Source organism: Hermetia illucens, chromosome 7, assembly GCF_905115235.1.
Source record: "Hermetia illucens chromosome 7, iHerIll2.2.curated.20191125, whole genome shotgun sequence".
Taxonomy (NCBI): domain Eukaryota; kingdom Metazoa; phylum Arthropoda; class Insecta; order Diptera; family Stratiomyidae; genus Hermetia; species Hermetia illucens.
This window is the reverse complement of record NC_051855.1, coordinates 8546667-8562945: the sequence shown is the minus strand read 5'-3', so window position 1 is coordinate 8562945 and position 16279 is coordinate 8546667. Positions and strand designations below refer to the sequence as shown.

General features: G+C 41.4%; 1 protein-coding gene across 9 annotated transcripts in view; it reads left to right on the top strand.

Annotated features, from left to right (window-relative positions):
* The window catches only part of LOC119660711 (muscle calcium channel subunit alpha-1), a 458885-nt gene that overhangs the window by 123584 nt on the left and 319022 nt on the right, over positions 1-16279 (top strand). For 6 of the 9 annotated variants that reach the window (XR_005250469.1, XM_038069349.1, XM_038069352.1 and 3 more), the window contains exon 16: positions 15858-15987. Coding sequence is in view for 8 of the 9 variants with exons in the window: in XM_038069349.1 (XP_037925277.1) it covers positions 15858-15987 (130 nt within the window). In the remaining variant the exon portion in view is untranslated. Of the gene's footprint in view, positions 1-8297; positions 8407-15857; positions 15988-16279 lie in introns of all 9 variants that reach the window. The other 3 variants (XM_038069351.1, XM_038069354.1, XM_038069350.1) reach the window with 1 other exon arrangement.

Here is a 16279-nt window from a genome sequence, read left to right as displayed (position 1 = left end):
CTCTTTTCGCTTCAATTCCATAATAACAATTATAAACATAAAATAACGAAAAAACGTCCTTATTTTTCACACTTCAAACACAGCCATAAACCAATAACTCACAATCAATTTACTCCAAATGGCAAGGATTTATATTTCGGGGAATCACCTACATAATTATGTGGCTGTACGCAGACTTTTTCTACTGAACATTTGTGACTTTTCTTATTTCCCTTTTTTTATTTCAGTTTCCTTGAATTCTAATTTCGTAAAAGTGGCCTTATCAAAGCAACAAGACCACAAGCAATATGCAAACAATAAAATGTTTTTAAAAAACTAATTTATTCGTGTGTTTTACTAACGAATAACCAGGAACTGCTTAGTGTACGCACATTTTTTCTAGCGAGTGTATATACGACGGGGGACCCAAAAAAAACGGGAATTTCGTCTCAACTTCTTTGTTGCTCGATATTTTTACACCAAACTTTGATCACCTTCAAAGTATTCGCCTTTCACTACAACACACTTATCCAAATGATTCTTCCATTGTTCCTGTCCTTTAAGCCTTCCAGTGATTTTTGTTTCACCTCCTCCACACTGGCAAAACGCTTTCCTTTCATATTCCTTTTGAGTCGTATCCATAGCATCACGATTCATCACCATGGAATAAAATTCAGGGCCCTCTTCGAGCTGATTTTGAAGCTTAAAACATGCCTGAAGTCGACGCTACCTTTGCTTATCTGTGAGAAGGCGCGGGACGAATTTGGCTGCAACCAATCTCATGTGCAAATCTTCGGATAAAATTCTCTGAATTGAACCCCTTCACATTCGCGACATCTCACAGACCTGATCAATGGTTCGGCGACGGTCTTCACGAACGAGGGCATTGATTTTGTCGACATTTTCATCAGTTTTTGACGTTGAGGGGCGTCCTGAACGAAGTTGGTCTTCAATAGACATTTCTGCATTTTTAATTCGTGAAAACCAATCGTAAACTCTGGTTTTACTTTAGGCAGCATCCCTATAAGCAGTCTTAAGCATTACAATAGTTTCCGCGGCCGATCTCCCCAACAGGAAACAAAATTTCACAGCCGCGCGTTGTTCTCGACAATCTGCCATTACGTTTTCGTCGAAATGTGAAAAGTTGTTTTGATTTTTTTAAAAAAAATCTCACAGGCGAACCGATGCACTCGCAGCGATACAACTTCGCACACTGACGCAGGTGGCGTAACACTAACGGACATGTGGTCAAACAATAGGTTCCCCCACTATCTTTCCCCACCACAGCGTAATTCCCCGAACTTATGGGTCCCTCCTCGTACATGGTTCGTCATTTTTTATGTCGGTATAAAAACATCGAATAACTTCAACGTATATCAATCAATTAATTGATTTGGTTACACGTGTTTTCAAGGTTTTGCGTAAGACCAAACCTTATTAAAATTGGTTTAGTGTCTGTCAGTCACACGCATTTTTCTCAGAAACAGTTACATAACGATTGGCACCAAATTTGGTGGAACGTTGGGAATTGTGAACGCTCACGCAAATAGTGCGTTGAATTTAAGAAAGGGGGGCCGTCCCCATGCATGCAAAAGGAGGGTTAAATTTTTTTTCCACCAAATACAGTTATGTGTTATATTAAATGAAAGGTCTTGATTAGTACTTTCCGAAGCCGGTCTTAGTTTTGACATTTGTTGGAACGGACCTATTCTCAAAATCTACCCAACCGAAAAATCTGAAAAAAAAAACAAGAAGCTGCCATGATATGGTGCCTAGGTTCCGAAATACTCTCTATACAGATATTTCTTCAAATAAATTTAACAATTGTATATTACTGTGATTTTCAGTAATTGACTGCAAAACCCCCCTTAAATCGCGTATGTGCAAATTCAAGACTTTGAAAGCCAGTATCACGCGAAACTTTGAAACGTCACTTCAATACAATTTTAACCATGAATCGCTTTACATCGAAATAATGACAACGTGCATTGAAAATTGTCATGTTAACTCAACATGCATCATCATCATCAACGGTGCAACAACCGGTATCCGGTCTAGGCCTGCCTTAATAAGGAACTCCAGACATCCCGGTTTTGGGCTGAGGTCCACCAATTCGATATCCCTAAAAGCTGTCTGGCGTCCTGACCTACGTCATCGCTCCATTTTAGGCAGGGTCTGCCTCGTCTTCTTTTTCTACCATAGATATTGCCCTTATACACTTTCTGGATGCGATCATCCTCATCCATACGGATTAAGTGACCCGCCCACCGTAACCTATTGAGTCGGATTATATCCACAACCGGACGGTCATGGTATCGCTCATAGATTTCGTCGTTATATAGGCTACGGAATCGTCCATCCTCATGTAGGGGGCCAAAAATTCCTCAGAGGATTCTTCTCTCGAACGCGGCCAAAAGTTCGCAATTCTTCTTGCTAAGAACCCAAGTCTCCGAGGAATACATGAGGACTGGCAAGAACATTGTCTTGTACAGTGAGAGCTTTGACCTTATGGTGAGACGTTTCGAGCGGAACAGTTTTTGTAAGCTGAAATAGGCTCTATTGGCTGAACAACCGTGCGCGGATTTCCTCATCGTAACTGTTATCGGTTGTAATTTTCGATCCTAGATAGTAGAAATTACGGTCTCAAAGTTGTATTCTCCTATCTTTATTCTTCCTGTTTGACCAGCGCGGTTTGATGCTGTTGGCTGATTCGTCTTCGGTGCTGACGTTGCCGCCATATATTTTGCCTTGCCTTCATTAATGTGTAGCCCAATATCTCGCCTCAATGGCCGCCTGCTCGATCTGGATGAAGGCAGTTTGTACATCTTGGGTGGGTGTTCCAATGATGTCGATATCGTCAGCATAGGCCAGTAGTTGGGTGGACTTAAAGAGGATCGTATCTCTTGCATTTACCTCAGCATCACGGATCACTTTCTCGAGGGCCAGGTTAAAGAGGACGAATGATAGGGCATCCCCTTGTCGTAGACCGTTGTTGATGTCGAATGGTCTTGAGAGTGATCCTGCTGCACATTGGTCAGGGTCAGCCGAGTCAGTCTCATCAATTTCGTCGGGATACCGATTTCTCTCATGGCCGTGTACACTTGTACCCTGGCTATGCTATCATAGGCGGCTTTAAAGTCGATGAAATGGTGCACCTGGTGTCCATATTCCAACAGTTCTTCCATTGCACACATTCCGCAGAGTGAAAATCTGATCTGTTGCTGATTTGCCTGGAGTGAAGCCTCTTTGGTATGGGCCAATGATGTTCTGGGCGTATGGGGCTATCTGGCCTAGCGAAATAGCAAAGAATATCCTATAGATGGTACTCAGCAACCTGATACCTCTATAATTTCTGCACTGTGTGATATCCCCCTTTTTATGTATAAGACAGATAATGCCTCGTTGCCAATCGTTAAACATTGATTCAGTGTTCCGTAACTGAATACTGGCTCCGTCTCTACTTGACTGTTCAAATCTCCAAATACGATTTTGATATCATACTTATGACAGGCTTCGATTGTCCGTTCAACTGCCTCGTAGAAGGTATCCTTCTCCGACTATGCAGTCTTCTTTGTAGGGGCGTGAGAACCTTTATGAGGCATATATTTCTAAACTTGCCTCGCAAACGCAGAGTGCATAGCCTTTCGTTTATATTTTCAAACCCGATAACAGCGTTTCGTTTTCATTTTTTGGCTGACTAAGAAGCCTACCCCGAGTACATGGTTTACTGGATGACCGCTATAATATATGGTGTAGCGGCCCTTCTCCAGGAAACCGGTCCCTGTCCATCTCTTGTAACGCTGCTATATCAGCCCTATATTGGGACGGGGTATCGGCTAGTTGCTCAGCAGCAGTCGGTCTGTACAGGGAGCGCACGTTCCATGAGAAAATGCGTAAATCGTTAATCCGTTCTCGTTGCCGTGTTCGTTGTTGTAAGATCCATCCTGTTCGAGGCTCCTTTCGTGGCTTCGTAACATCGATTTTCCGTGTAAGGTTGTCAGACTTACCTAACCCCCAACCTGGAGGACCAGTTGGTACATTTGGACCCGTTTTTAGGCGAGCCTTCATCCTTCTCCGTCTGCAGTTTTTCATAAAGGAAGAACTCCCAGCGATCACCACATGGAGGTGGAGATAGGGTTTGGTAGTAGAGCAGTTTGTGTTGGTTCAGCAGGCGTTTCCCAGGGTTTCTGCTCCATCGTGGGTACCACGTTTCGTCCTGGGACCTATACTACCCTTTGACCCAACATGCATATCGTTGAAAATATAACAGGCACCGTCTGGCAGGTCAGTGGGAAATTGTCAACGATCAAGAGGTTTCAATGAACTTGTTGAAACGGTCAGAGTAAACGATGACATCATCACCCGCGCTCAGCATTTTCGCGTCAGTAGAAAACAGTTTGCGGAGCATTTTAAAGAATGATTTGCATTTGTTCTAGGTTATTATTATTATTCTGTTAAGGGAAAGTCGCACCGCGTCCTTGAAGAACTATTGTGCCCCTTTTACTGGTTATAGTGTACCTGTTGATCATAGTATTTCAAGGAGGCCTGTAACCGTTAGGAACTTTAGTATGTTCCCCACTTCCAGAAGTTTCAGCTTTGCATCTGGTATTAAGTGTTCTCCCAGATGTATCGGCCTACTTTGCACAAGTGCCGGACACTGTCCCAGGATGTGCATAGAGGTTTCGTCCTCCTCCTCACAGAACCTGCAGGCAGTGTCCGTAGATATCCCTAGCTTCCCTAGGTGGTAGTTCAGCCGACAATGACCAGTGAGAATTCCCACTATGATTCGGAGGTTCTTTTTGGTGAGGTTTAAGCAATCCTTTGTACGCATGGGTTCGTATCTCCCAATAAGCACCCTGGACTGCTCCATCCCTGGTAGGCCCGCCCAATATAGTTCCCTCAGCCGTTTCTTTTCGTTCCTTAGATTCATAGCCATGTAACCGTTTCCGATTCCACAGAAGGGTTCTGGCCCATGTAAAGGTATGTTCTAGGTTAAAGTGCAATTAACAGAAACAATATTTACGTCATACCATCCGAGTTGCTGATGATTGGCGCGGCACCTGATTTTTAGCAGCAAATTTTGATGACCGACGAGGCCCTCACATTCTCTGCGGTAACCAAATTGCCGCATTTGTGGGACGGAGAATTCACGCGAGACCCATGAAACACCATTGCATGATCGAAAAGTGACTACTTGAGTTGGCGTTTGTGCCACAAATGCATCAAAAAGGCGAGTGGTACGCCTTTTTGTTTCTTTGGAACCTGCTAATGTTCTGGATATTGGTCTTCTTCTTTTTCTTCTGCCCATCCGCGAGTATACGGCTGGGTGTCACCTGCGTCATCGTCGAAGGGGTAATTTTGGGGCTCGCTTTCAAATCGTTCTCATCTTCCCGGAATTTGTTGTATAGAACCCTGATTGCTCTCACCATATGCTTGATTGCTTGGCGCACGTTGTGTTTATCTTTGATGAGTTCTGACAACTCAACTATTTTCGCTTCAAGCAAAATGAAAGATGACTCCTCCAGGTCGGATTTCTGTTCCAAAGCCTCCATTCTTCTTTCCGCACATTTTCAGACGTCAACGGGATTCTAGTGGCCCAATTCCTTTTCCGCCTTGGATATTGGGGGAGATTTCATAATAGTTGAGGTTCTCCTAACGGGATCCGGCTCTCGATACTGAGGAGCCTCCACTAATTCTTTATGCTCGGATGCGGTTGGTGTATCTTTCCCATAGCCATTTTTATCCACTGGTGGACGTTTTTCTCCGACCTACCCGACCTGCGAATAAACATTCCCATGCACGCACGCGTCTTCGAATACGTACAGGTACATATTCATATGCATCCGCCGAGCATTCCCTGATCCACACGAAGGGACACGCCTGATGGAAGATCTGGCAACACCTCTTTTTTTTTTTTGAGGAGGTGGAAATCTTCAAAAGACTCTGGCCTGACGCCAGAGCTTACTTTAGCTAGGTCCCCTTTCGACTACCCGCGGGGTTCGTAATCGCGCCTTCCTCACTTTTCTGCTTTTCGCAGTTTATCCTGGATTACTGCAATCTAAGGGCAATACCTATGGTAGAAAAAGAAGACGAGGCAGACCCTGCCTAAGATGGAGCGATGGCGTAGGCCAGGACGCCAGATAGCTTTTAGGGATATCGAACTGGTGGACCTCAGCGCAAAACCGGGATGTCTAGAGTTCCTTATTAAGGCAGGCCTAGACCGGATACCGGTTGTTGCACCGTTGATGATGATGATGACTGCGATCATGGAATTGATCGCATCCCAGTCTTCCTGACAGGCTACCATTCTCCGGACAAAATTTTCCGATGATAGCACTTCACCTAGAGTTTCCTCTGGATTCCTCCTGTCTTCCACGATCCTGGGACACTAGAAGAAAACGTGCGCTGGGTGTTCTGGGACCCCGCAATTTGGACAATTAGGTGAGGTGTCCAATTTAAACCTGTACAGGTATTGACGGTATCCTCCATGGCCGGTGAGAAACTGGGTGAGATTATAATTGATCTGCCATGCTTTCTCATCAGCCACTCCCCGATGGAAGGGATCAACCTGTAAGTCCAACGACCCCTTTTCTGACTGGTCCCATCGCTGTTACCATCTGCTTATGGATCTCTCCCTTTCGGCTTTTTTCACCTGAGATAAGGGAGAGATGGACCTGGTGTTATAAATGTTCATCATTTCGGTTGCCAGGATGTCAATCGGCATCATTCCCGAGATGACGTACGCTGCAACGACTGAGACGGTCCTGAAGGCAGAGCGCACCCTTAAGGCTGTTCTTCTGTAAACCGTACTCAGTTTATATGCATTGCCTAAAACCTGCAGCGCGTTTCCCCAAACTGAGACTGCATACAGCATGATAAAACTCACCACCCTGGCTATGAGCAGCCTGCAAGTATGCCGCGGGCCTCCTACGTTCGGCATCATCGTTGCCAGAGCAATACTCGTGGTGGATGCTCTTTTACAAGTATACTCTATGTGCTGTTTAAAATTAACTCCTCTCAGGTTGTCTGTCTGTCTGTCTCTCTGTCCGTCACACGCATTTTTCTCGGAGACGGCTATAGCGATTGGCATCAAATTTGGTGGAAAGGTGGGAACTATAAACGCTCACGCTTATACTGAGTTACATCCTTTTACGTTGAATTTAAGGGGGGTCCCCATACATGCAAAAGGGAGATGTGCATGTGTTCATGTGGGGTATCAAATGAAAGGCCTCTATTAGTACTTAGTCGGTCTTAGTTTTGACATTTGTTGGAAAGGTGCGAAGTGCGGGGTGTCGAAAGTGATCACTTCTTTAACGGACCCATTTTCAAAAACTGCCCAACTACTGGTTTCAACAAGATGGTGCCCCATGCCACACTGCAAAACAAACAAAATTCCCTAGACGTCTGATGTGAAAAAGAGGCGACGTGGAATGACTACTCAGATCTCCAGATCTGATTTAACGCTGCAACGAGATGCAAAATGTATGCCAGCAACCTTCAGCCAATTGAAGAGCACATATCAAACATCGTGCCGAAACCACCGCTATACCACAGGAAAAAGGTCACAATTAGTTTTGGCCAAAAAAAAAAGGCGGCCACCTAAAATAAAATACCTCAGTTTTTTGTGAGTTATTCGATGGTTTTATACCGACATGAAAGATGGAACACCCCGTATATATATATAATACATATGCAGCCATGTTTATTTATAAAATTATTTTCCTTGTAAAATTGCGATTCTATTTCCGATTTCAGAATAAAATTATGAATTCGTTCTAGGATTTTATTGGAAAATTTTGTTAGTTTTATTTACTATTAAAACGAATAAATGAAGAATTACAATTAAAAAGAAGAAAGGTTGAGTATTTGTGTTTACGTGTTTATTATTATCAAAGAATAAATTTCAATGTATCTTAATTGCAAGACTTTCACAAAAAAAATAACACAAAACAATCCAAAAATATATTAATTAATATTGTATCTTTCTTCTATGTTAATTTTTGTGGTTTCTTTTTTTTCTTTTTTCTTTTCACTGTCTGCCTCCCATTATCTCTCACGTTCGTTCTGATTATGAATACAAAAATCGTATTTGTATGTATATACATATATGTCTACCCTTATGGATGATAATATTTCGATAATATTATATAAATCACTCAATATAATTTGTGCCTGATTTGTATGTGGGAAATGCGGGACGGATGGATTTACACAAATATGATGATGCGCTGAGTTTAAATATTGAAAAAATAATAAAAATGTTGAAATACAAAAAAAAAAAAAATTACTAAATAAATAAATAAACAAAAAATAAAAAGCTGTTATATCAGCACGTCCTCGACGAATGTCCGAAGTGAATAATGAACCTACAAAAATCTTACCGATACCGCCCGCATCATCATTCTTCATAATGTCACAAACGAACAGGTTTTTAGTTGAATTTTTCTATTTATATAAAATATCTTCTTAATCTGGTGTTTATTCATACGTTTATGGTTGAAATTGAATTTACTTAAATGTTTCTCCAGTTATTTGTGCCCGAATCGCACAGAACTTTTTCCCCTTTTTGATATATATATATATGAATATAGTTTTGGTGTAATTCGTGCGTTCTCCCATAGTGGCAAAACGGAGGGGGGGGGGGGGGCGCTTGTGATTGGATATTGATCAGAACATTATTGGCGTTTGAAGAGAAAAATCAAAGTTATGGTTGTAGGATAGGATTGGTAATATAGAAATATAATTTGTCAAAAAAGATCATTATCATATTGAAAATTTTAGAATTTCAGTAAATTTATTCAAAAAACTTTCAAAATTTCAAGTGCACGAACCAATGGTGGGACGCATATATAAGTTCTTTTTGCATAGAATGTGAATTGTATGCAACTTTTAAAAATATTTGAATCCAAAAGCCAGAATTATGCAATTTTTTAATTTTTTTTTTTCGAAATTTTTCAATTTTTCTACACAGTTTCGTTCTTTAACATCCTTATTTCATTTGCTTTAAAATTGATTTTCATTTATATTATATTTCGAATGCTATGGAACTTACTGAAAGCTGGGAATGCGTTATTCCTTTTTAATTTGATTATATGTCGCATGAATTCCACGTATATGTCTTGAACTTACCATTTGAAAGCATAGAGGCAAGCAGGAATTATGAAAAAAATAGTTTTCCTGTTTCCTGAAAGACAAAAGTAAAAATATTTCTTTTTTTATTGACCAAAAAACTATGAATACATAAATTAAAATAGTTTTATTACTTATTTAAATAATTTTATAAATTTTGAATTATTAAGTTGAAGACGGATAAGTAAATTTAAAAAATAAAAAAATAAAAGATTTTTAATAAATTTATATTATGAAATAGTTTCGAAGATATTACTTCTGCTGAAAAGAGCAAAATTATCTCTGCATAATCTGGCGCTGCAGCAATAATCCGGATTACTTATGAAAATTATTATCTTTGGCTCCTCCATCTTTCTTTTTACCCCGGTTGGGCCCTTAGCAGCCTATATATTTCTCCCTTCTCTTCTATAATAGTGGACATAATATAGACATGAAAGTCCTGTGGGTTTAACGTGAGAACCTGCCGTGTAGGCATAATCCCACGGTCCTCTTCGGACACGGATTGATTTTGGGATCACATTCAGAGCCCCGCCATGCAAGCACAGCGGTCCTGGTTTATACTGAGTGCAGGCTCAGCATTCATACCAGTGGATGCGAGGCCTATCTAACACCTCTGCCGCAACTAAGGGGTACGGCGCCCGAGTTGTACAGCGCAACTCCACGCTTGAGCTCAGAGGAACTCTGCCCGCGATGTAGACATAACCACAACCACCATGAAATTCCCACTAGGGGGCCAACCGCAAATAACCGGGCCGAGAACACATCCTCCAGGAATTCTCCTGGAGCATATGCTCTCAGAGGGCCATCCCGGTTCCCATGGTACCAGATAACCTCCGGTGAGGCTTGGTGGCCGAAGCCACTTCAGATGAGTCCCTCGCACACTCGGGTCTGATCGCCCTCCTCGAGTACGTGGAGACGACATAATGTAGAGACAAATATACTCTTTGTGCCCATCATTATCCTCTTAAAAAAATCATCAATCGTTACTGAGGGATTTTTCAAATTAGCTCCAGCCGGCTGCAGCATTGATGCATTTTTTCACATCCATACATTTTAAGCGAAGCCGGTAATCAATTCTATGGTTTCAATAATCAAATCACTTTATGAAAACCAGACTGAACGTCTGAAAAGCTTCCAATTCGATGAACTAATTTCTTTTTCCGGTGGAATCGTACATATGCATACATACATATCTTATCTTTAGAAAATCACAAACAAACATTACCGTAGCCGAGATTCGAAATCGGAGCATAGGGACGACATTGTGATGTTGGCGTCTCAACCATCTGGTCCAGCACTAACGAATTCCTTTTATTTTTCCTCGCTAGTGACATTTATCTTTAGTTCCAGGCATTTGACGCCCGCCTCTTCTTCGGACAAAAGGGATTTAAGGTGTTATCGATGATGTTGGTGGCACAAATAAGCTGGCAGTTCCGTGATCTTATTGCCAGAGGCAATTCTTAGATTTCTGGCTAGAGACCGACAATTGCTTATCAAGCATACAAGGGCTTTTCCCTCTTCTCTATAACTGCGAAAGGAAGCCAATTTTGTGACATGTCACCTTTACATAAATCTCCCAGTTGGAACTTTCGTGGTGAAGCTTTTGATAATCCTAACTCTCCCTATGGTATTGTAAATTCTAGTGGTAGCCAGTTTTCAGGACTGTGTCCATGTGCCCATGAGACTTGGTTTCAGAATGAATCTAAACCAGAGTTTGCCACCCATCTCAGGCACTATGACTGTAGTAGCACCTTCACAACAGGCATTCTTTGTAATCGACGCATCAACAAACGTTTCAAATCCAAAATTTACCGCAGTGTTGTCTGCCCTGTCGCCCTCTATGCTTCTGACTGTTGGTCGACTATAAAAGACATTGAACGGCGACTCGCGGTAATGGAAACAAAGATGTTGCGTTGAAACAGTGGCGTAACACACTACGACCACATCAGAAATCAGGAATGACGATCGATATGGGGTTGCACCGATCATAGAAGAATTGCCAGATAAGCATCTTCAATGGTATGGGTACGTAATTCACGCTGATGAAAACTCACTTGCCAAGATTGGTCTGAACATCGGAGTCAATGAGAGACTGGCTGATCTGAGAGTCTCTCGACCCATCCAGGTTAGGCACATGACTCTGTAGAACATTACCGCAAAGCACTCCGCTGCAATTTTAGCGATTTTACTCAATGCTCCATTTTCTTTGGAGTTTAGCCTTACTTTTGGGAGTTTGTTGCCCTTTTAATTCCTTTAACCATTTATGCAGCCTCTTGCCAGCCTACTCTCGTTTTGTATTTTTAATTCCTTGGGCGATCTGCTCACTATACGCTCAACGCTTTTACCGCTGTTGTGACCTGAGCCTAGCTAGGTGTACATCGCGTGCCTCTCATCATGATCCTTGTTTTCAATACGATGGGTGTCAGTCCTAAAATAATTTCGACTCTGGATGATTTGGATGTTCCCACTATCCATTTTACTCTAGCATCCAAATACCTCTCTCTCACTATTATCAAGTTATGTTAGATAGAATGCTACACTTTCACTTTGAGATAGGATACCAGAAAATTATTTTTAACTGGTAGGAACATCCTAGCTTGGTTTCGTATGGCACTCGCGAGCCGCGCGGAGTGCACGACGACGAACTCTGTTAGAGTAGTTCCTTTTGGCTTGTGATATTTGGGAAATATAGGGCCTACAAATAAGTTCTGTCGGTTTTTTCTTTAAATTTGAAACTTTATTGTGAAAAATTGGTTACACATTCATTGTTCAAAGTATTGCCCATCGCTAGCCACAACTTTCCTCCATCTTTCAGACAATTCATAGATACCATCGCGCTAAAAATTGGCCCGCTTGCCCGCTATCCACTCATCGAGCCATTTTTTGAGTTCGTTGTAATTGGAGAAGTGCTGGTCAGCCAAGCAATGCTGCATCGACCGGAACAAATGGTAATCAGAAGGAGCAATGTCTGCGGGTGGCGTAGGACTTCCCATTTCAACGTTTCTAGATATGTTTTAACGGGCTGTGCAACATGTGGACGAGCATTGTCATGTTGCAAAATAACTTTATCATGCCTTTGCTGGTATTGCGGCCGTTTTTTCTTGAGTTCGCGGCTCAAACGCATCATTTGACGTCGGTAGAGTTTGCCCGTGACCGTTTCGTTCGGTTTTAGCAGCTCATAGTATACCACACCCAGCTGGTCCCACCATATACATGGCATGATCTTCTCACCATGAATATTCGCTTTGGCCGTCGATGATGAGCCATGGCCGGGGTATCCCCACGTTGCCCGACGCTTGGGATTATCGTAATGGATCTACTTTTCATCGCCAGTAATTATTCGATGCAGAAAACCCTTCCTTTCTTGTCGTTGGAGCAGATGTTCGCACGTGAAAAAACGGCGTTCGACGTCTCTTGGCTTCAGTTCATACGGAACCCAACTTCCGACCTTTCGGATCATTCCCGTTGCTTTTAAACGGTTGGAAATGGCTTGCTGAGTGAGTCCAAGTGTTTTTCCAAGTTCTTCTTCCGTTTGCGATGGATCTTGGTCGAGCAATGCCTCTAATTCTTCATTTTCAAAAATTGTTGGCCGTCCGTCGCGCTCTTCGTCTTCTAAGTCAAAATTGCCACTTTTAAACCGTCCAAACCACCTCTGACACGTTCGTTCAGATAGAGCATGGTCACCATAAACTTCCACCAAAATGCGATGCCTTTCGGTTGCTTTTTTCTTCATATTGAAATAATGAAGTAGAACTCTCCGCAAAAACACATTATTTGGTACAAAATTGGCCATTTTCGTTGATGAAAAAAGTATTGTTGTTTACACTTCAATTAAATAATTTATACTGACGTTTGTGCCTATTGACAGTAGCTTTCCGATGAATGTTTGGAAATGTGGATTAATGGAATAAAAAACAAGCTACGCCATCGAACTTATTTGTAGGCCTAATACTTTATGCAATTGTATGTATTGTATTAAATGTGGAATATTCTCTTTGTTCCTCAGCTTATTTGACATTTCGTTGGAATGTTTTTAAGTCACAAAGAGAAGGCGATCAAAAACTAACATAACGCTCGCGGTTAGATGCAAGCCTCAAAAGGTACGCCTTGCGAAACTCACAAACATTCAGAACTTCAAACAGAATTCAGTCCCTATCTTTTTCATTCTCAATAAACGTCCCATCTTCTTCTTCATACAGACAGGAGGATATATTCCAGCTAAGATTCTGATATTGTCTTCTGGGAAGTTGTACCATACGAAGATCTTCGTGAGCTCCAGCACAGGCTTCCAATGGGACTGAAATGCCTACAGCTCCTCGAATCCTTTTAAAAGGCATATATGTATACGAGGGGGGACCCAAAAAAAAAACGGGAATTTCGTCATAACTTCTCTATTTTTCAATATTTTTACATGATCACCTTAAAAGTATTCGCCTTTCACTACAATGCACTTCTTCAATCGATTCTTCCATTGTTCAAAACATTTTTTAAGTTCACTCATCGGGATGTCCTTTAAGTCTTCCAGCGATTTTTGTTTCACCTCCTCCACACTGGCAAAACGCTTTCCTTTCATATTTCTTTTGAGTCACATCCATAGCACCACGATTCATCACTAGTAATCACCTTGGAAAAAAAATCAGGGTCCTCTTGGAGCTGATTTTCAAGCTTAAAACATGTCTGAAGTCGACACTCCCTTTGCTCATCTGTCAGAAGGCGCGGGACGAATTTGGCTGCAACCCTTTCTCATGTGCAAATCTTCGGATAAAATTCTCTGAATTGAACTCCATGACATTCCCGATATCTCACAGAGTTAGTCAATGGTTCGGCGACGGTCTTCATGAACGAGGTCATTCAGTTCTTGACGTTGAGGGGTTTCCTGAACGAAGTTGGCCTTCTATATATATTTCTCCATTTTTAAAACGTGAAAACCAATCCTAAACTCTGGTTCTACTTAAGGCAGCATCCCCATAAGCAGTTTTAAGCATTACAATAGTTTCCGTGGCCGATATCCCCAACAGGAAACAAAATTTCACAGCCGCGGGTTGTCCTGCCATTACGTTTTCGTCGAAATGTAAAAAGTTGTTCTACTAAAAAAAATCTCACAGGCAAACCGATGCACTTACAGCAACACAACTTCGCACACTGACGCAGGTGGCGTAACACTAACGGACATGTGGTCAAACAATAGTTTCCCCCACTCTCCCTCCCTATCACAGCTTAATTCCCCGAACTTATGGGTCCCCCTCGTATATGCTATCATATATGTATATATTTTAATTTGGTTCCCGGTATTCTTCCTTCTGAGAAAGCTTTCATGGAATGTAGCTTCCGAAATATCCTTCTTCGGTCCCTCCTTGCATATGTGCACCGGGATATTACCGAATCTGTAATTGGTATCGCCAGTACTCTTCGTAATTGCCTCCAACTGCTGACTATTCGCCCCGGTCGTGAGCAATTTTTCTTCGTCCTCCAGCTTCTTTCTGAACATTTCCCACAGGGAAGTCTGAAGACCTCCATTTTGGGTAATAATGAAATTTTCCGCTGTCTCTTTTATCGTGGCGTTATAAAGGTACACTGTCACCATGCATGCCTATTGTTCTTCTTGAATAAAAGATGTACAATGAAGATTTCAGATCAGTAACGTCTGTTCCACGTCGGTAAGGTTCATTGTGATGACTGGTTACGCTATTTGCAATTTGGCGGCGTTTTTCGTTTTCGGCTGTTACTTTTGAATGTAATTAATTTGAATGAATTCATTTAGAGAACTGAAGTGTCAACAAGCTATCATCCGTCACGCATCGCAAAAGTTCAATATTCCGAACTTTTTTCATGTGCCGCGTTGCGCATTGGACTTGCTGTACTCGTATGTTACATCATACAAGTTCGTGTAATGAACTTCATTTGACAACTCTCTTACTGCGCACGCACGCGGTATCATTGACGCTTTTCGCGAGTGGAGCCAGTTACCTCTGATTATAAGTTACCCACTTTGGATTGGAGGAGGTATTTTTCCATTGCTTACTCTGAATTCTTTGTGTTTTCCTAAAAGCATTCACCCCGTACAGAATGTGTTTTACCACTAAAGGCCAATAACGCTGGCATATAGAAACCGTGGCCAATTGTCGACCCTTTGTAGAACGAACTCTGATACTCACTTGAAAAAAAAACATAAAATAAACATTGTTTTGACGATTAATTGCATCGTTTCGAGTAATCAGGATAATTCATCAAAACTATTTCATTTCACATTAGAATTTTTAAGAAAGGCCTACCTGAAAGTTAAGGACGAATTACTAGACGGTCTTGAATGAAGTGTTCCAACACGCTTCAAGGCCCTGAACCAATTGGATTGTTGCGGCAACGATTATTATTATTTAATTAATGCAGGAGGAAAGATACGAATATAAACAATTAGAATTAGACCATGCATTGCACTTGTATGTATATACTTATGAATGTCTGTAAATTTATGTGGTTTCCCTTCTCTACAATAGTCTTGTTTTTACATGGAACGATATCTTTTGAGGATTTTGGGAGTTGACGTTTTCCGTTTGTATTTGTTAACAAGTTTTCACTATTTAATTTCATCCCTGTTTGATTTTATGATTATTTGAATTTAAAATAGTTGTTCTTCTGACTTTATTAATCTAACAATGAAACTTAATTTTCTTCATCGGTGTATTTGATATCCTCGTCAACTGAAAATTCTGGAACATTCTACCCACGGAATGCGATTTGACCAACGATAGATTCCGAGTATTTTGTCATTGGCTATGCAACCATAGCCATTTTGGTAATGTTATACTTGGATGTATCATGTTCTCGTCAGCTATGTTAGCCGCAGAAGATCCTCTTAACGCCAATTCGCAACGAAATCAGGTGAGTTAATTTATGCTAATTAACTTAGATTTAAGACATAATTTCACCTATATCTGGCATCTTATGGTCGATTGAAATACATGATACAGTGAACTTCACTGGTCAAACTGATTTTTTTTAAGGATTGTTTTTCTCTTTGTCTCTGTTGACTTAGCCATTTATAGCCATGCTGGAATTAATCGCCAATCTCAGCTAACTCGGCATCATCACCGTGAATTATATAACTGACCATATCATCAAAGACACTTCTCTCGCAACTTGATGAAGATGGGAGTAGCATCACAGGAACTAG